The following is a 21,742-nucleotide window of genomic DNA, read 5'->3' as shown; positions in this document are numbered from 1 at the left end:
TTGTATTTGAAACTTTGTATATAAATAATGTTAAATCAAAGGGTATAGGAAAAATGGTTAATGCTGATTGATGTAAAAATTATTCAGTCATTTTTCAAATTACCAGGAGGACAGATACATATGAGATGATTTATAGGTAAAAGATAAGTGTTTACACTGGGGAAAAAGGAAAATACAAAATGTATATCTTTTGAATTTGTTAAAAGTAAAATCCAGTGTGAACAAAAAATCAAAGGTGAGGGATAAAAGGAAACTTTGCAAGAGCAGTAAATTTTAGAGATTGTGGTGACAGACGCTGGGCGTCAATTTTCGACCCTAAAAAACGACCTCTACTGACTTTACCAGAGCAGTAGCAGTGGCATATTTTGGGCTAGCCACTGGATACAATTATTTGTGACATCATCTAAACAGAATAGGAGTGGCTGAGACTTTACAGTGCATCCTATGCAGTGAAAAAGAAATGATAGCTGATCATATATTTGTATGTCCGACAAATTTACCTATGGTAACTGACAAGAGCCATGTTAATATGGCGACTGTATATTGGGCTGTGAGGAATAAAATGGCAGAAATGCCTACTCTGGCACAGAAAAAAAAGAAAAAGGTCTTTGGAAAATCTAAACCTAGATATCTGTTTACTTGACTGTGTTTGCTGTTTGGTTAGAGGGTGTAATTTACATGATATCAAAACTTTGATCTCCTTTTTTATATATTTTTACTTTGTTGAATTTTACCACTTCCTATAAATATTTTGAAGAAATAGGAAGATTTTGTATTTAGATTATTATGTAAAGTTCAGATTGTGAAGCTTTATTTCTTTTATTATGGACTGCTTCAAACACCTGTTTTTGGCAATGGTAAATCCTAAATTATTAAGTTCTTCTTTTGTATGCCTGTTCTTTTGAATTAAGTAAACATTGTACAGCTGGAAATTAGTACACTGGTTTGTGTTAAGTTAATTTGAAAATAACTGAAGAGTATAAATGGTTACCAATGTTAGGGTTTTGTCCTTCACTTGATGCTTTTGGTAATTTATTTAGAAGCTACAGCATGTTTAGAAAGCCGCTGTGCAGTATGCTTTAGAATTATGTGGTGCATTCTCTTCTTTCAGTGTTAGGTTGGTTGCCCTGTGGGTTCATTGGGCATTGCTCAGTAATAAACCAAGAGGTCAGTTATTGAGTTGTGATTGAACATGCTTTATTTTATTTTATGTTATTTTGTGTATCAAAAGCAATAGTTACTAGAAACATGGTTCTTTTGGTAAAGGAACACATTTTTCTCATTGAACATGTCTTTCATGAAGGTAACAAGTATACTGATTTAGTGAAGCATAAGTTTTCTGAAAAGTTACCAAATACCTCTGTTCCTCACCACAATAAAGTTCAAACTCTTATCAAAAACTTTCAGGCAACAGGCGCTGTCAAAGACACTGATCGAAGTGGAAAACCACCTGATGGTTTAAACATTTTGTTGACCAAAATTATAGCAGTTGTCCTTGACATTACGTTGTTTATCGATGAAGCATGGTTTCATCTGGGAGGGTATATTATTCACAAATACATGACTGTAGTCAATAACTAACCCCCATGAATTACATGAACAATCTTTACACAATGTGAAAATTGGAGTCTGGGTCGGTGTGAATAGAATGCACATTGTGAGTCCAATCTACTTTGAAAATACAGTTAATAGTGATCATTAATGTGCTGTTTTAACAAATTCATTAGTTCGTTTACAGAAGTGGAAATCAATCACAGTTGGTCCCAAGAAGATGGCGCCACAGTGGACAGAGCTAAAAGGTCAGTGATTTTTTTTATGAAATGTCTTTGGTAACCAAATCATTTCAAGGGGTTTGTGGCTTGCACAATCACCCGATCTGACTCCTCCAGATTACTTTCTGTGGGGGACAGCAAAGCAAGCAGTGTATCACAAGAAACCATGCATGATTGACAAACTAAAAACCACTGTAACGGCATACATATAGACATTCCAGTACCTCACCTAGTTAAAGTATTAGAAAACAAATTGAAAGATGTGCAGTGTTTTATTTATGTTGGAGGAGGTCATTTTCAACTCCTTTTATAAACTATTTCAATTATTGTAATATCTGTTTCTACAAAATAATGAAATAAAAATACAAAGTAATAATAAAAAAAGTTTTGCTTGCCATTACACTTCCATAATTCCAATGCAGCAACTTTCCAAACACTCTATAGGAACCCTTTTATCGAGTTTCACTTTATTAAGATTTTTTTTAAGGGAAATCCTGAAATACGTTTTCTTAGTTGGCAGTTGTACAGAATTGTTAGTCTCTAATTGATGAGCAAATATTATCTGTGGGATTTATGAAATCCACGCTTATCTTGATTCATCAAGGTAGGGTTGATTAAAAAGTAAACCTTTATTAAAAAAAATATATATATGTTGCTTACATTCAGAGCCAATTTTTTAGCTTTTATTACTACCAGGAGGAAAAATAAAATTTACTTTAAATTCAGCTTCAACCTTCAAAGGTGTTTTGAAGGGAAAAGATGAATAGTGTTTCCATAGACTGTTGAAGTTATCATTGGAATGATTTTGTCAGTTTCCAGTTTTTCCAACTTTTGATTTCAGCATTCCTTTTTAATTCAATCCCTTAGTTGGTAATGAGAATAATTTTTGCTAACCTTTTCCAAAGAATGTATTGTTTCATGTATTTTTGAAAAACTTTAAAAAAATATTCCATAAATAATATATTCTATCATTGATTTAAAAGAATAATCCCAATATTTTCTCAGTCGTTGAAAAAATATGGCCATTAATGCACTCTTGCAAAGTTTACGACACTATATAAATTTGTACATTTTAAAACTTTTCATTAATCATGCACAAACTTTGGCAAGAAGGTGAACTAATGATTTCCGTACTTTATTAAACCTTGGATAAAAATTGAGCAACAAATTGATAAATGTAGAATAGTAGTCCATTTACAAGTAATGTCTGGTTAAACATTAAATAAATTATCAAATGTGTACTAAAATTGGATCTAGAAGAAATTGTTTTTATGAAATGTTAAGGGTGCTGTTGATGGTGCAAAGTGGTCACCAACTCATTCTACAATTATTGCAAGCATAAGTGGCAGTAGATTATCTCTGTGGGATTTAGCACGCAAAATTATTGTACCTATGTCAACAGTCAAGGGGAATACTGGAGTCCATTTGTATTCATTAGATTTTTCTCCATCAGGAAAGGTAAATAAAGTGTTTGAATGATCGTTTTTGTGAATTGTAAGTTATAAAGTTATGAGGATACACTTTAAGAGAAAAAAAGAACCATGTGTCTGTAGTTATTTTACAATTATATTTGTTTTTCTGTGGATAACAGTAATGATAATATGCTAATATTCTGATGTATTTTTGTAGTTGTACATTTTTAGTTCTGTTCATTTTTTGTAGAAAGCACAATTAATGAGGATATTTTCTGTGATATGCTTCAACTTTATGTCATTCCACACATTGACGACTTTGAAAAATAAAAAGGATTAATTTTTCATCAGCCAGATGGCTAGATTAGTAACTATACTATTAGCTTTTATGTGCATAAACAGCTGACCCTATTGAAAATATAATAGCCGAATTAGAGATTAATGAATTACTAATCCATCAGAAGACTATGTACAGTAACAAAACCAGATGGCAAGTGAATTAAAATTTCTATTAGATAATTTTGTTTTTATCTATTGCACAGTTAAAGACAAATTTTAAAATGTTAAAATAGTTAACTGACTGGCATCATTAATTTTTCAATAATAAGACTCAGAAATATTACATACAGTACTTAAAAAAAATGTTAACGTTAATCCATTTTTTTTTCAGAATATTCTTATTGGTGATATAGAAGGAAATGTGTCTGTGTATAATCTAATTGATATGCCATTTCCTCCATTCTTACAGGTTAGTTCTTAATAATATGTTTACCAATAGTATGCTGAATTATTTTTTGTAGAACTCTCAGAATTTTATATAAATATCGGTTAACCAATTCTTGAAATGGAATTCTCAAAAGGATCGATTTTAGAAAAATAAATATTCGTTAATATGATGAGATGTATTTCATAACTAAATTGTAGTACAGTTCTAGGTACAATCCTGAAATACTTACTTGGTTGAAGTGATCCATAACTGTTTCTGAAGTTTTATTCCTATTAGAATTATTGCTACAGATCTTTGTCAGAATGGATCTGGTCAGGGCTCACCATGGGTTTCAGATGCTGCTAATCCTAATTTGTTGTAACTAGCCATAAGCCTGAACTGGCTTCAGACCACGCACTTTGCGGCAGAGCCCACAAAAGCTGATAGTTGTACAAAGCAAAGGCATAGGCATTTTGAAGAAGTAAAGTGGAGACATAAGGTGACCCAGGGATAACAGAAACAAACTCAATTTTAAACAACCAACTTCCTGCCTGCCTTAAATGAGTGATGAGGGCCTCCTTGTAATCAGATTGCAGTGGATGGATGCCAACTGTGATACTAGATAGGCAGGCCAGTCAGATTTATGAATTAACAACTAGTTACACACCTGAGCCTTATACCCCTTGAATTTAAGCCTCTGTATGTCTGACTTCAGAAGGCCCAAACTAAAGGGGAATTAGTTTAATTTTCAGAAAGTTATGGATGCAAGAGAGGAAACTATATATTTTTTGAAATGATTAACTGAGTTTTCAGACTAATCTTCGAAGGCAGGCTGAAAGAAGTTTATATATGCAGATCTTGAGAAGGCATATGGAAAAGAAAAAAATTAAGGATAATGCGTTTGAAATTTAACAAAGCAAAAGTTAATATGTATTCAAGAATCAGGCATCTGCGATAAGAATATATGGCTAACTATATCATAATTAGAAACAAACTGATGTTTGAGGTGGTCATTATTTGCTTCAGCATATGGTGGCTTTCTTTTAGTGGCAAGATTTTTTACCATTTGGTGAATAACGTAAAACACCTTGCTAAAAGCAGCAAGATTACCTACCTAAAATTAATGAAGAGGCTGTGACAATTAATGAAGAGAAGCGGCTTTTGGAATGTCTGCTAAATAGAACACTATAGTGTAGAAGAATATTTGATCCAAAGGGAAAATAAAATTTAAGATTTCAGAATTATAAAACTTCAGTGACTGTTAAGACTTTCAATTTTATCTCAAAGTTAAAATCAAATTATACTTAAAAATGTATTTTTCTTACTGTAATGATAATTTTTTTCTTGAGAAATGCAATTTGAGTAAATAACAAAGCATTTAAAATGAACTAAAGAAGTTTCTTCGGTTAAAACAAAAAATGAGTAAGAGTAAATATCATGTTGTGTTTATTATTGCTGGAGAAATTTAAAAATAAAATAAAAATGTAACAATGGTAATGAAATCACACACACACTCAGGAAGATAATGAGTTAGATATTTGATTGAACAATATAATACTTAAAAAAAGAAAGAAATGGCTACATTTTGTTGCTCATGGTAGTCGGATTTAAAGAGTATACAAAATTATTAATATTTAACAATAGTTGTTATAAGATTTACACTTAATTAGTATATGAGTTATTAGAATATGAGTCTTAAAACTGACTTTAAAAAACTTATTATTGATTAATATAATATAATGTACATTGAAGTATACTCATTAAATACTGTGATCATCCTCAGCGACATTATATAGTGTTGCATTTTGCAGTACAGTTCAGGTGAATTCATTGTTACAGCTTTTTTAATCAAGAATATAAATACCCTCATTTTAGGATGTAAGCATAAAATATATTAATTTTGGATTGTGTTTGTTTTTCTTGTAGATCCTAGTCTTTTTGTGAATTTTTGTATTTCTATTGTTCAAGGGCCTAAAAATGTGATCCTTTATTGTGTATATGCATAATATCTAGGTTACTTTTAATATAAAACACTTGTGATTTGTTTCTAAGAAAAAAAATCTCAGTCATTGTATTTTTACACAACTGCCTATCAAAGGAGTGTAGTGTTTTTAGGGTGTACATATGTATGTTTGTTCCACCATAGTTGTTCAACAGCCAAACCAATGTAGATGTTTGACCCCACATTGGAATCATTATATTACAAGTAATGTCATAGGCTATATATATATATATGTATGTTTAATTGTAACTAAAAGGCCACAAAAATCATATATACAATTCTAAATTGATAATCGATAGTATTTTCAGTATCAATTTATTTATATAAAAAGTAATTGTGTTTTAAGATCTGCTATGATATTGAATGAATGAATTGCAGTAGCAAAATTTATTAACTTATTTTATAATTACTGTTGTTATTTATTGTTTATAAACATTTAAGAAAGAATCGTATGATTTTTTGATGGGCAGTATGTTTGATCTTGTAAGCATGTTTTTTATTCTTGCTCCTATTTCTTGGTATTGTTTCATCTTATTACTGCTAAATATTAACTAATAATCCCTTTCTTTTATTAGTGAAAGTAATGAATAATAACAAGTAAATAAAAATAAATACAATATAAATAAAAATAATCTACTCTTAGATTAAATAGTCTGTAAATTAATTGACAACAAACTGCTTTAAGTGGGAGAGAGTCAAGGAAGGAGCCATGTGCAGCCGCCTGGCACACCACCATTGGTCCGCTTTGGGCTACAATTTTATTCTTAAATATTAACTAATAATCCCTTTCTTTTTTTATTTAATTTTTATAATTGCTTTTATTATTTATAAGACTGCCCAAAAAGGAATGTAATGTTTTTAGGGTGTATGCATGTATGTATATATGTACAAGGGGCACTTAAAAAATTATCTACCTAGGAGTGTTGCAAGTTACATATCAAGATATGTTTGATACCTATATGTAGTTCATAATATGTGTGTTCTATAATGTAATTGCGATTGAAATTCTTTTACACGTGTTGATGCAGTAGTGCTCTGAAGTTAGTAACCCAACCCGGCTATGGCAATGGATTTGCAGAAATTGGAGCATCGATCAGTCATAAAGTTTCTCACCAAAGAAGGAAAATGTCCGAAGGACATCCATAGGAGGATGGGGATGGTGAATAGAAATAATGCGTCTTCACAATACCAAGTGAAATTGTGGTCCAAACAATTTAAGTGGAACAGGGAATCCATCGAAGATGATCCCCGCAGTAGAAGCAACCACACCCGACATCTGCTAGAAAGTGGACAGATTGGTTATGGAAGACAGGCATATTAGGGTTGCAATACTTGCTTCAGAATGTGGGGTGTCCAAAGAAACCATTATAACAATACTTCATGACCATTTACACATGACAAAAGTCAGTTCCCAATGGGTCCTGCAAAACGTCACACCACATCAGAAGCAATGTTATGCACAGTTGAGTGCGGAGAACTTGCAGCTGTGTGAAAGGAATATTACAGATTTTTTCAGCAGTTTGGTGACTGGTGATGAAACATGAGTTCATTACTTAGATCGTGAGATCAAGAGTCCACGCAGTGGAAACACAAAAGATCCCCAACACCCAAAAAATTCAAGACCCTGCTGTATAGGCTCAGATTTCATTCATGTTATTTAAAATTAACTATTAATGAGAAACATTCATTTTCATTTAAAATAGGACTTTTAAAATTTAAAGATCTTTCGGATAGCTCTGTTCAGCTGTACTCAGCTATGGTTGGATTCACACAGCTCTTGATAAATAAATGGCTCCGTTCAGATGCACTCAGCTCCTGATGATGCAGCACTCCATTTAGATGCACTCACCTTCTGACGATTCAGTGGTTCTATACAGTTCACATAGTTGCTGACAGATTCACAGCTCCATACTATTATATAAGTAGATCATGCTCTGTCGTTAGACCAGTCTTTGATCAATCTCCAAGGACTCAACATGCACTAATTACATGATGTTACATATAGACTTAAAAGTTTAATAATGTTACATATATTAATTACAAATACAATGAATTTACATATAGATTTACAAGTTTAATAATGTTTTATATATATATATATATGACAATTACAATTTATAATAAAAAAAATAATTTATAAATGCAGCTATATAAAGGCTTATAAAAGAATCTGTGAACTTCGACACCAGCCATCGGCTGGGAAGATCATGGCCACAATGTTTTGGAACGCTGAGGGAATTTTGTTGATTGAATACATGGAGCACAAGCAGACTATCACTGGTAATGTCTACGATGAGTATCTTCAGAAGCTACAAGCAGCAATAAAAACAGCGAGGGAAGCTAAGCAAACCAAAGGTGTCTTGCTTTTGCATGACAATGCTCCAGTCACACATTACACATTGCAAAGCAAACTTTGAAGGAGTGTGGATTTCAAGGACCTCCTCGCCCTCCCTACAGTTCAGACCTGGCCCCTAGTGATTTTTCATGTTCAGAAACCTCAAGAAAAACCTTCCGGGTAGACGTTTTCATGCCGATGATGAATTAAAAATAGCTGTTTCAGGGTATTTTGAGGAAGAAGATAAAAATTTTTTGTTTGCTCTGGCATAACCTCTGTGAAGGCTGAATGGAGCAAGTGTGTGGAAGTGTAAGAGATCTGTATTTAAAAATAAAAATAACACTACCTCTCCACCACCACTCTTTCTAAGGTAGCTAGATAACCTTTTGAGTGCCTCTCATATGCGTTCTAATGTAGCAGCTCAACAGCCGAACCAATTTAGATCAATGACCCTGCATTGGAATCCTTACGTTTCCAGGAGTGTCATAGATTATATAAATATGTATATATATTATAAAATATATATATATATATGTGTGTGTATGTATATTTATAAAAATATATGCACTAATGGAGATTTGACCATTGAAGTACAAACTTTAATGAATTGAACTAATAAACTGTTAGCTTCTATCACTGTGTGAGTTGAGTTTGTATTGAATGATTCAAGTTAATTGATTAAATACTATGACAAAAATAATAGAATTAAATCTACATTAAAAAATATAATATTAAATAATTTCTGTTTAATAATAATAGGCTTCCCATTGAGACTGCGTGTGAGACTTAAGAGTGATGAGGTGATGTGAGCACTTCGTGCAAAGCTAAACCAATCATTACCATCAACTGGTAACAAACAAAATGCCTCTGGGATGCTGTTTTAGGAGCTGCAATGGGGTGTTCTTATAATATCTTTTCAAACTATTGTCCGGTTCTTATAATTCAAACGGGGTTTTTGTTAGTAGGTTGAAGGCTAACTTTTGCATGCAAACTCTTGATCTAATGGATCACGGTTATTCGGAAATGTTGTTATATCTTCGCAGGCAATCTTCAAAATTGAAACAGGGTATTTGCTAATATAATACAAAATCACGATAGAACCTAACCAGAAATAAATGTTTGTCACTAAGGTTATTTCGGCAGTTGTGTTTTTAACTTTTAATAGTTATTTCTTGTTACTACTAAATATTAAATAATAATCCCTTTCTTTTATTAATACAATTAATAAATAAAAATAATCTATGCTTAGAAATTAAATGAAATAATTTATAAATTAATTGACAACTGACTGCTTATAGTGGGAGAGAGTCATGGGGGGAGCTGTGTGTAGCCGCCTGGCACACCACCATTGATCCGCTTTGTGCCACAATTTTATTGCTAAATAGTAACTAATAGTCCCTTTTATTTACACGACTACTCAAAAAGGAATGTAATGTATTTAGAGTGTATGTATGTAGTTCCATCATAGCAGCTCAACGGCTAAACCGATTTAGATGTATGACCCCGCGTTGAAATTCTTACGTTACCTTGAGTGTCATAGGCTGTATAAATATGTCTATACATAAATATTTTTAAGTAAATTTTCCAAAATTGAAAAGATCAATCAGATGAATGAGTTGCTTTTGAATAACTCGCATCTCACGTATGAGATACGAGATTTCCAAATTATTCAGATTGAAACGTTGAGCTGCGAGTTATTCCAAAACGACTCATTCATCTGATAGATTTTTTCAAATCTATCATTTGATAGATCAAATGATCAATTCTATTCATGTAACTAGTGTTTTTATACAACTGCCCAAAAAGGAGTGCAATTGTTATTGTTTATATGTGTATTTATATACGTTTGTTTCATCGTAGCACCTCAACGACTAACCCGATTTAGATGTGTGACCATGCGTTGGAATCCTTACATTACCAGTAGTGTCATAGGCTGCATAAATATGTATATATTTATATTTGTTTAAATAGATTTAAAAAATTGTAAAAAAAATATAACAAAATTGTCACTTCAATTATCCTATATTAGTCAGTTTTTTTTTTTGGCAGTCTTTTTTTTTTAATTGCCAATATTTATCTCTTGTTATTTGTTTGTATATTTAATACATTATTCAAACAATTTATTTAACAGCGGTCAGTGTACAGCAGATACTACTCGGTTGAATGGTCATCTTAGCGAAGAGCTCTTACTTTTTGTATCTATATTTTTATTTGATTACATATGTATATATATAGGTCAAATTGATTTAAGTTTTGTGTAAATAAATTTAAAAAAATTACTTTGCCTTAAAATAGATGTAGCAGTACTAAAAATAGACGGACGCCGTCCTTTTCACTCTTTTTTCTCAGAAACTGCTATTACAATACATTAATTTAAATTTAAAATAGAAAATGTTTATTTCTAATGCAATAATAATTACTAAGATAATATTATCAATAAAAATAAATAATGCAGATAGACCACAATATACGACAACAGCATGGCGTCCAGATAACTGACAAGTACCAGTATAGCTTATTATTAGTAATATATTTTATTTATTGAAAATATTGATATGTAATATTTGTAAATAGATAACATTCCATAATATGCCAACAAGCATCTTTGAAGAACTTCCTACAACTCAGTTACATTTTGATTAATCAGGGGATTTTCAAGATATATGCTGTCATAGCTTGGAGCTGGGTAAAAATATTATAAATTAAAGGGAATCTAAGCTAATCACTTGTGTAAACATGACCTGATATACTTTAAATAAATTAAAAATTTTCACATTGATTGCCCAGCAATTTCTGATCTATTGGCAGCAATATAAACAAACAACTTGGCTGAAACTGAAACCTACTTTTTTTATTCAATTAAAAAGATGGCCTATAAACTTATGATCATTAAGCAATATAGTGTTTTTCAAGTATAACTGCTGCTCTTATTGGTTTAAATTAAGTTTTTATATAGCCTGGCACTTTAACAGGTTACGGTACACATGTTTCCAAAATCCCAAATTTTCATTAAAAGCAAATATTTGAAAACTTAATAAAGAAAAAAGAAGGTTTAATAATAATATACAAGGTTATCTTGGTTAAAAATATCAAGATTATTGTTTGATTTTTTTTAACAAAAATTGGTATTGTAATTATAACTGTAGGTGTTTTTGTATATCTTACATATGGTTTTATGATCATATTCTGTACTATACGTGTAAATACTAATTAATCATGTCCTTTTAAAATGGAGTTTACATTGAATAGTTTGGTGTATTATTAAACATTTTATTGACTCAAAGTTAAAAAGATTATTTATTGGGAAAGTACAGAGAACATACATCTGTATATTTATTTTTTTATTTATTAGTAAATTTAGTTAGAAAATTAAAGAAATAACTATTGAACCCTTAAGATAAACCAAAATATTTTAACAATCAGTTGGTTTTTGTTGGAGACGTATCATAGCAAATTGGTCATGTAATATCATAGTTGTTCTTATATTATCTTGAGAAGTGCTGACTATGAATCATATAATAGTATTCAGTTTCTTACTAATAAAACATATAAAAAAGGAACATCATTATTAAAGCAGTTGTTATATAATAAATTATTGCTATTATATACTACTTTTGGAATAATCAGTCTGCCAATTGATTTGGAGCTATATTTTATTTCTTTATGTTCTGGAGTAATCTTTCCATGTCTGTTATTTACTACATCTTAAATCCTAAGGATCTGTTTTATGTATTTCAGTCTTTGTCTTCTTTACAGTTTGTACCTTCTATACAACCCTTTGTCATTGAATTAAACCTGGCGCCTTAATACTGTATAATGTATGACCCATTTTTTTTTTTATATTGGAGGAGGGTAAATCTGCAACCAGATGCCCAGCAGCCCATACTGCTCGGTGTGTGGGGTTTCCTGCCGACGTACCCACTAAAAACCCTCCCCCAGAGCAAACACATCTCAATGAGGCATTACTCGGACCGTGCTGCTCACCACGAGTCTCCTGAGGACCAGATCAAGAGTCCCGAATACTTCATCAATGACAGCGACCCAAGGGCCCCTGCCATTGCCGTGTGCAAGTTGTCCCTTCCCAACCCTCCCCATGTATTCCAAGTATGTGTTATCCTGATCTTCTGGAATCCACAGACTGTGCACCTGGCAGATGTTGACACCCAAGCCACTTGTGCAACCGCACCATCATGCATAGCCTCCACCTTCCTGTACAGTCAATTGTACTCATATTTTCACCTGCCAGAAAGGATAGATCCGGGAGTCCCCCACACTTCATCGATAGTGGCAATCTGAGGATCCCCACTACCTCCATGTAAGGGCTATCCCTTCTCCATGCCCCGGCTAATTTCACTCTTCTGAGGTCTTGCGCTTGAGTACTCTTACCACCTGCAGCACAGTTTCCATGTACCAAGATCCTGCAACATAGCTATCACCACTTTTTCAGGGCTATTCAGTCTCCCACCCAAGAGTCTGAATTCTTCCAACTTGTTGTACTCAAATAAGGTGTGATTCACCATGCCAATCCCCCCACAGTAAATACATTCTGGTGAGGGCCTCTTGCCAATCATATGGAGGTAGACCCTGAATGACCCATGTCCTGTGAGCCACTAGGCCATCCAGAAGTCAATCTTCCCATGCCCTCCTAGCATCCACTACCGGATGCTTGGGATGAGACGGTACATCCATCTGCCTTTGAGCGATTGGTTCCACCTTTCCTGCAAGGTGTTTAAGAGGTCACTCCTCGCCTCCTCTTTTGTGTTGCCCTTCGCAATCTCTCCTCTTTACTGAACCAGAAAAGTCGGCAGCGGAAGACCAGCGACCATCAGTACAGCATCAAGAGAGAGACTGTCCTGTAGACTGCGGCCACCCTTAAGGCCACCTTCCTCTGCAGGGCGTCCAATTTATCCCTGCATCTCCTGTTGCTAATCGCCCTCCTCCAAACAGGAGCTGTGTATAACACAGTTGAGGCGACCATAGAAGCAATTAGTCTTCGCTTTGACGATACTGGTCCGCTGATATTGGCCATAATTTGGGTTGTCGCTGTAGCCAACCTGGCCACCTTTTTAGTTACCTTGTCTGCATGGACGGTGAATTTTCTATTCTGGTCCAGCCAGAATCTAAGGTATTTACCCCTGGTGACTGGCCAGATTTCCACCCCATCAACTTCTACAACAAAGTCCTCAAGTACCCTACGACCTGTCATTGTGACCACCTTGGTGTTGCCAGCCACCAAGGATAGCCCTCTCATTCCTAGCCATTCACTAACCATAGCAATCGCATGATTTGCTTTCTGCACTAATTCGTTGACCTCCCTGGTAGTAAAAAATCAGGGCCAAGTTGTTGGCATATCTGATTGCTTCAACTCTGGAAGGCAGCCCCAGACCCAGCACACCGTCATAAACCATGTCCCACAACAGTGGCCCCAAAACAAACCCCTGAGGGACTCCCATATTTATAGTGTGGACAATCTCTTCTCCCTCTGCCAAGGCCATAATTGTCGTGTCCCGTAACCATTCCTGCACAGTTCTGGTAAGATAAGGACTGATCTTTCTCCTTTCCAACTTAGTTATTATTGCACTCCAGGTTACAGTTTCGAACACATTATGCACATCCAATAAGATAACAACCGCCATCCTTCTAGTCCGTTGAGAGCTCCTAACATCATCATTCACTCTGAAAAAACTCTCGTCCATCGCCAACTTGCCTGCTCTAAAACCCAATTGATTTTCGGATAGAGCACCCCTCATCTCCAACTCCTCTCTCAATCGACCCTCCAATATGACCTCAAATAACTTGCCAACAGAATTTATAAAGCATATAGTCTGGTATCTCATTGGATCATCCACGCTTTGCCCTTCCTTCCTTAAAAGGACTAGCCTTGTACATTTCCACCCTGCTGGAATAAGTTCAGCTTCCAGGATATGATTGAATATGTCCAAAATTGTAAACAGGATAATCTCTGCTACCATTTTTATTAGCTCCGCTGGTAGCCCATCTGCCCATTAACTTAGTTAATGGCTCTTTCAAGATTTTGTAACAAAATTCCTTTCCTATTAGTCTTAAGACTTCTTTATTTTGAATTTTGTTTAACATCGCTCTGCAAAATTATATTTCAAAGGTATCTAATCTTTTACTTTTCTGTTTTTCCTATTATCTATGTTTCACTATAACCACACTGCAGACAATTATTTTCAAGGATTTATTTTTATTTTTAGATCTGTATTTGGTTCAAGTAGACGTCTTCTTTTTTTTTTAATAAAAGCTCATCTTGTTTCAATTCTGTAACTTCTGTGTACAGATTGAAAAGCAATGTTGACAGACTAGATCTTGGTCTCCTTTCTGAATCAGTTACTCTTTCTTCAACTTCTGTTCTTATAAAAATTAAAGATAGCTCTTCTCAGTTCTACATTATCTAGTACTTTCTCCAGATTTACAGATGGCAGTAGCTGTGTCATGTTTGACTCTCAGGTAGTAAAAGTGTTAACATTGCTTCCTTAATGTCTGTTTATACCAACAAAAGTATAGCATATTTATGATTAATATGAAATTGAATATTTTTTTTATTCCATTTTACAGAAAGAAGCATTGATTCGTGCCTTAGAAAGTGCTCTAGTTTCCAGACACAATGTTCTGAAACATCTAAAATCAGTCCTAAATCCCACTATTTCATTAATTAATTAATATCAGTAAAATAACTTTGTAATACATTCTGATTTAAACACGCCATATCTTACTATAATTTCAATATACATCTATGTTACTGTAATTTTAACTAATGCAAATTACATCTATATAAAGCCTTAATAAAATAGTTTTAAATTATTATTAGCAGTTTGTTGTTTGTTTATTTCCTCTACCTTTTCCTCTCTTCTTTACCCTTCGTTCCATTTTTAAGTCGCTAAATTTAAAATTATAGTGTGGAAAAAATTTCAAATTGTGACTTTCCTCATCGTGTAGGAGCCATTTTTATTTTTCATTAGGGATTTTAGTGAAACATTTCAGGTAGAACGATAATTAGATGAAGTGAAATTTGAAACAGTTTTTGCACAAAAAATTAGTTGAGATTTTTTTTAAAGTGGATTATTTACATATTACAGCTTTATAATTAAACACTCAGCCGTTCTAATAACCGAACAGAATGATTTCAAAATTTCTTGAACTAACAGACAACTTTTATTTATTTTTTTAAGTATGATTAATTCACCACATTAGTTAAAAGTTTGTGCATGGCAATATGAGATGGAAATTTGTAGTGTGTCAAATAAATACCATGCCTGAGTGAGATTCAATCCTGGAACCTTCTGGATGAAAGGCTGAGACCTAAACACTCTGTCACAAAGATCAGCGAAGCAATAACGATCATAACACTACTGTAAAAAAATATTAAAAATATAGATTATCAGTGTTTAAAATAATTTTCAGTTAAAAAAAAAAAACTTTAATTAAGCACTTCAAAATGTAGGTAGAAGTTGTATTTAACCAATCATTATTATGAATATTTAATAGTAATTTAGCAAAAACTAAATTACTATATACAATATTGTACGTCTTGATTTCAGAATTAATCATAATTAAGCTGCACTAAAACAGCAAATATTAAAGTAAAATGTAATCCATCATTTATAAAATATTTTCATATTTAACCACACAGTTATATAATTTTTAAATATGATTAGTATAAAAAAACACTATTTTTTTATATAATATAACAGCATAATATTTAGGATCATACTTTGTAATTTTCTCCAAAATAACTTTAACAGAAGTCAGATTGAGTCTTCGTAAGGTGCGCCTGGTTATATCCGTAACAAATAGGAGAAATTTGTCCGGTGAACTGAATCTAAACAAACTTCACAGCTTCATTTATCATCAAATCATACCTCACTAAATCACATCTAGAACTCAGGACCTAATCCCACCACAGATGACCCCTTGACAATTAACCATGAAAGGTCTTTTAAGAAATACTACACCGGCTGAACCAAGTAACACCAGAGTTCAGAGAAGGCAGCATTTGGATATGGTGGGCTGCATAATATGCGATCAGAAGCACTGGAATGCCCCAACAGTACACACATGAACAAGAAAAATACAAAGTCCAAAAGCAAATCACCTACATTTCCACACACAATGTAAAGTCGCTCATGCAGATTGTTAAACTAAAAATAATAATGGACCAACACAAAATTCTCATTGTGGGTCTGCAGGAAATAAAAAACACCATCCAGGATGCTTTTTAATCTCAAGGACAAAGGTATACCTGGGAAAAGAGTGATGAAAAATATTTCACAGTTTGGAACTGGCTTTTTAGTCAGCCTCAAAATAATAAATTACGTACAAGAATTCAAGTCACAATCCCCAAGAATTTCAACATTCACCCTAAAAGAATCTAATAAAATGTACGCTATAATAAACATCCATGCACCCACTAATATTAAAAATAACTCTCCAAAAGACCATAAAGAAACAGAAACGTTCTGAGATCTACTTGAACTGGCTATAAATAACATCCCCAAAAACCATGTTAAACAATTAATTGGAGACTTCAGTGCTCAACTAGGCAGAGAAAGAACATACTGCAACATCGTGGAAAATGGGCCACCCAAAATAAAACAAAAATGGGCAGACTCGTCAATCTCTGTGGAAATCACAACCTAATCTCGAAATCCACATATTTCAACAGGAAACCTCAAAACCTGGAAAACCTCCAACTACACTAAAGGAAAATTGCAACTAGACCATATCTTCTCGGACAAACACTACCACAAGGAGATAATCAATGTAAAAGTCCTCCGAGGAGTAGACACAGACTGAGATCACTATATAGTCAAAATTAAATTTACTCCCCAAAGAAAGCAACAAAACCAAGCCCCTAAAACTAAAATAAAATGGACGCTACCCAACTAATCAAGAATGAAAATGACCAAAAGGTAACTGAAAAAATAATCGCAGATAAACTTGAAGAACTAGTCTAGTCTACAACCTTAAACAAATCACAGAAGAATTAGCCCCAATAAAATCCCATAAAAAACATCATGGTGGAACAGTGAGTGTGACAAAAAAGTGGAGAAAATACATCGAGCACAACTATTTCACCAATCTCAAAAATCAGAAACATCCTTTCAAAATCTAGTAAAACAAAGAAAAGGAACCATCCAAACCCTAAGGAAAATAAAAAGGTAACACCATAAAGACACACTGAAGTCAATAGAAGAAGGATTCAATAAAACACAGTCGAGAGACTAATACAAAACCTTCAAAAATCAGTTCCAAAAATACGAACCCCCAACTCTACTAATAAAGAATGAAAATGGTAAATTGACCCATAACAATAAAGAAAATGTGGAAATCCTAGATAAATACTTCAACCAACTCCTAAATTGTAAAAACTAACAGAATTCCTAAACTTCACACCAACACCTAATAACTTCACCACCAAAAAACATCCACCCTCGCACAATAAGAAATCTATCAAGCAGTGGGTGAGATGAAGAATTACAAAGCAGCGGGAGATCAGACTTCTGTAGAGATCTGGAAACGTGCAAGAAGATCAGCAAAATCTGCCCTTCATCAATGGCTTGTCAACATCTGCATCAAAGAACTACCAGAACACTGGACGACAGCCCTCATCCATCCGCTACAAAAAAGAGGACAAAACAGATCCTAACAATTAAGGGGAATCACACTCCTACACACAACATACAAGATTTTTTCAAGAATCATCCTCAACAGGATTGGCTCACAACTCGAGAGAACTAGGAGAATACCAGGGTGGTTTTAGATCCTGGAGTAGTAGTCTAGGCCAGATCATGAGTCTCAAGCTAAATAGTGGATTACAACAGGAAAAGAAACAGAGACATGGTGATGATAACATTTGTAGATTTCAAGAAAGCTTATGACTGCATCCGTGGAGAATTCCTACTAAAAATTCTAAGACACCTCAAACTACTTACCAAATTAATAAATATGATAAAACTGACTCTCACCAACACTGTCAAAGGTAAAATTCAGAGGCAAGCTCTCGGAACCATTTGAGTTCTGAGAAAACAGAACTACGCCAAGGCGTACTATTATTCATCTGAGCACTAGAAATGGCTAAAAAAATGGCACCCAAAAGTAAAAACCGGCTGAAAAATCAAAACAAACTGTCTTGGTTTTGTTGACAACTTGGCACTGCTAGCAAACAACATCGATGAAGCTAAATCACAAATATTGAAACTTCAAAACATTAGAAATAAAATTAGCCCTAAAATATCATTTGAAAAGACAGAGATTATGCTCCAAAAACCAACATGATTAAAAGAAGTAAACATAATAAAATCAATATAGTAATACAATTTAAATAACTGGGAGAAATAGTAACGAAAAACCTCAATCAAAATAAAAATAAACAAACTAGCTAAAGCTCAAAAATTAACCTGATACACTTACTATAAAAAATGTCTATCAGTAAACGCAAAAATATGACACTACAACACAATTATAAAACCAGAAGTCACTTACGCAGCAGAAACACTGAATGAACAATGAAAGGCAGACAGATCCAAAAAAATCAAAAGAAGTATTCGAAGAACCTGCATCAATAAAAAGTACCAGAAAGATGGGCAGCGGTGAATTGTGCTCAACAAAGTCATGTACAAAGAGTTAGAGCTCATCACTGATACCTTGCGCAAGAGGAGACTAGGATTCTTTGTACAGATCTTGAGGATGCAAGGTTTAAGACTTCTGAAGGAGTTAGTACAGTACAATCTCAAAACACTGGGTTGGTCTATTAGTGAACTCATCATTACAAATCAGCTAATTTCGAAGTCGAGAGTTCTAAGGTTCAAATCCTGGTAAAGGCAGTTACTTTTATACAGATTTAAATACTAGATCATGTGGATACCAGTGTTCTTTGGTGGTTGGGTTTCAATTAACCATGCATCTCAGGAATGGTCGTCCTGAGACTGTACAAGACTACACTTCATTTACATTTATATATATCATTTTCTTTCATCTGAAGTAATTCCTTATGGTGTTTCTGGAGGCTAAAACAGAAAAAGAAAGTACAGTACAATCTCGACTCAAAAAACACCAAGACAGGATGCAGTTGGTTCTGAGAGATAAGAGAGGATATGAAGGAAATTGGCCTTGGACAAATAGACATCACAGGTAAGATAAAATTAAAGAAGAAAATAAAGTGTAAAAACAATCACAACATGAACATTTTCAACACTAGAAAGGGTGCAAAGATCAGAATGTATGAAAAAGTGCTGGGAGAACCACAAGGCCCTAACAGTCCCATTAAAGAGAATATGATAATGAACTGAGTAAAGTGATCCTATTTGTTTTAACTTTCCTAATCCCCCCAACTCACCTAGCTCCTAATCCTGAGGAATTATGATCAACGTGCTCAGTGAACATATTCATCCAGGTTCGTTTATAATCATCCGGCGCTTTATAATTTTTACGATTTCGTGCATTCTAATAAACAGACACCATTTCAGTACAAACGCTTCCTTATATTTTCTAGGCTGGTCTGAAGCAGTATTAAAAATTGTTCATTATTTACTAAAAGGAAACATTTATTCAACTCATTTTAAGTATTTACGGCCACAAAAGAGTTTTTACGTATAGTTTGCAGAAAATGCAATGGAATGCAGTAAATATTACCGGAAGATGCAAAAATTGAAAGTTTTAATTTTTATTTATATGTAGCCAAGTATTTGCTGAAAAACGGACCATTAAATGAAATACTTTTTTATTCGCTTCACCCAATATATGGCTTATTCATCTTGAAATTGAGTAGAAACGTACAAAAATATGTTTTTTTTTTATAAATATTTTTTCTATAATTGTAATTATGTGTTAAATGTTCTGTAATAGTTCTACATTTTATGACGCAATGATTACTATTTTATTTTTGTAGCAAAACATTAGTAAAGCCATAGCTAATTTTTTTTCTGAAATACTGTGAATTTTCTGAACGGCATAACCTTAATACTATGGAAATTAATTGTTCTATACCGATATTTTAACATTAACATAGATTAATTCTTAACAGAAAAATTGGTTTTTTAAAATTTATTTTACAATAAAATTATGTAGAGATTACAGGTTATCCATTTTAAATATGTAAATTTTATTAACGACACTTTGATTGTATCTCGGGAAAAAATGTTTTTTACGTGTGTGGTTACTAGGTTGGTAATGGTTCACTTTTGTTAGTCTACTTTAAAACATGCAATTTCTCTTACTAACTGTGGGTGAATGTTGTTATAAATATTTATTACTTTTACTGTCTTCATAATGAATGTATTCCTGTCAAAGTTTCTTAAAGCCACGGTAATTTTCTGGAGGCAATACAAATATGTTAGTGAGAAATTTATATCTTTGTTACCCATTGCGCATTCGGTTGTGTGGAGTAAAGATTCAGTTTTTACGAAGTAAGTTAACAGAATTGATGACTCGTGTTTTTTAACAGTTTTTATAATTTAATTTTTCTTATGTAATATGTTCTGTGAATGGGGTAATTTTGTGATGTTTTATCGGAAACAACTTCGATAATATAACCTATCAATTCAGACTGAAGACACTGGTTGAAAATTCGGTTTTTGTGTGGTATTATTTCAGAAAATGCTTTGAATTGTTCGAAAAAATAGACAGTAATCATAGATAAACCAAAATAAATTTAACAGAATAACTAAACTTGTTTGATTGATTAAGGTTATCCATTTACAAAGTTAACAAATTTTTTACATAAGTCAACAATCATATTAAACATAAACTGAATCGCTGCCAATTAGCTTAAATTAATTGTATGTGTGCTAATAAATAATGCAATTGTCTAATGACTATTTTGGTTTCTTGTTTTTTTTATTGTCACAAAACATATGCAAATTAATCATTTAATCAGACTGTTACAGAAAATTTCACCTGGAAAAACAGCTACTAAACGATCTGGTCTAGAAAATAAATTTTTATTATTATTAATAAAAATAAAGAAGCATGGAACTTTTGAAAATTATGTAGCAACAAGCATTTTGGGTTTCATTGGTAAGATGCATACTAAAGTATTTAAGTTATATTGTTTTTATTTTAAATTAAGTTGAGTTAAGTTTTTGTTTTGCTTTAAGTTAAATTGTTGTTTTTGTTTTATGATTTATAGTTTTTACAGGTTATACATAATATAAATGTGATATATAAAATTAAAAGTAATTTTTTTAATATAGCTCTAAAATTACTGGTTCTTTATTTCTCAAAAATATTTTTTTTTACAAGTTTTCAATTGTTCAATTTACACATAATTTTTACTGTGATAGCTGATACTATGCTGGTATTAGATTTCATAAACAGCTAATAGCATTTGTTTATGATTCCAGATAAAAAACAATGTTGACAGAAAGCTTGCTTTCTTAATATAGTTAGACTGGTACATTCATTTTCACATAAAACAAAAGTGTAGGATGTTGTAGTAGTAAATGTAAATTTTAAGAAAAGCAAAATTTAAAAATCATTGCTTGAAATTTTAAT

At 32.8% G+C, this 21,742-nt stretch overlaps 1 protein-coding gene across 4 annotated transcripts in view; it reads left to right on the top strand.

The window, feature by feature from the left end:
• LOC142323614 (dynein axonemal intermediate chain 4-like) overlaps positions 1–21,263 on the top strand; it is a 204,945-nt gene extending 183,682 nt beyond the window's left edge. For 3 of the 4 annotated variants that reach the window (XM_075363473.1, XM_075363476.1, XM_075363477.1), the window contains 3 exons: positions 3,057–3,230; positions 3,855–3,932; positions 14,807–15,021. In XM_075363473.1, coding sequence (XP_075219588.1) covers positions 3,057–3,230; positions 3,855–3,932; positions 14,807–14,911 — 357 coding nt within the window. In that variant the 3' untranslated portion in view covers positions 14,912–15,021. Of the gene's footprint in view, positions 1–3,056; positions 3,231–3,854; positions 3,933–14,806; positions 15,022–21,125 lie in introns of those variants that run through there. The other variant, XM_075363474.1, reaches the window with a different exon arrangement.
• The last annotated feature ends 479 nt before the right edge of the window (positions 21,264–21,742 follow it).

This window comes from Lycorma delicatula, chromosome 4, assembly GCF_047948215.1.
Source record: "Lycorma delicatula isolate Av1 chromosome 4, ASM4794821v1, whole genome shotgun sequence".
NCBI lineage: Eukaryota > Metazoa > Arthropoda > Insecta > Hemiptera > Fulgoridae > Lycorma > Lycorma delicatula.
The sequence above is the reverse complement of the archived record's forward strand: the minus strand, read 5'-3'. Positions and strand labels throughout refer to the sequence as shown.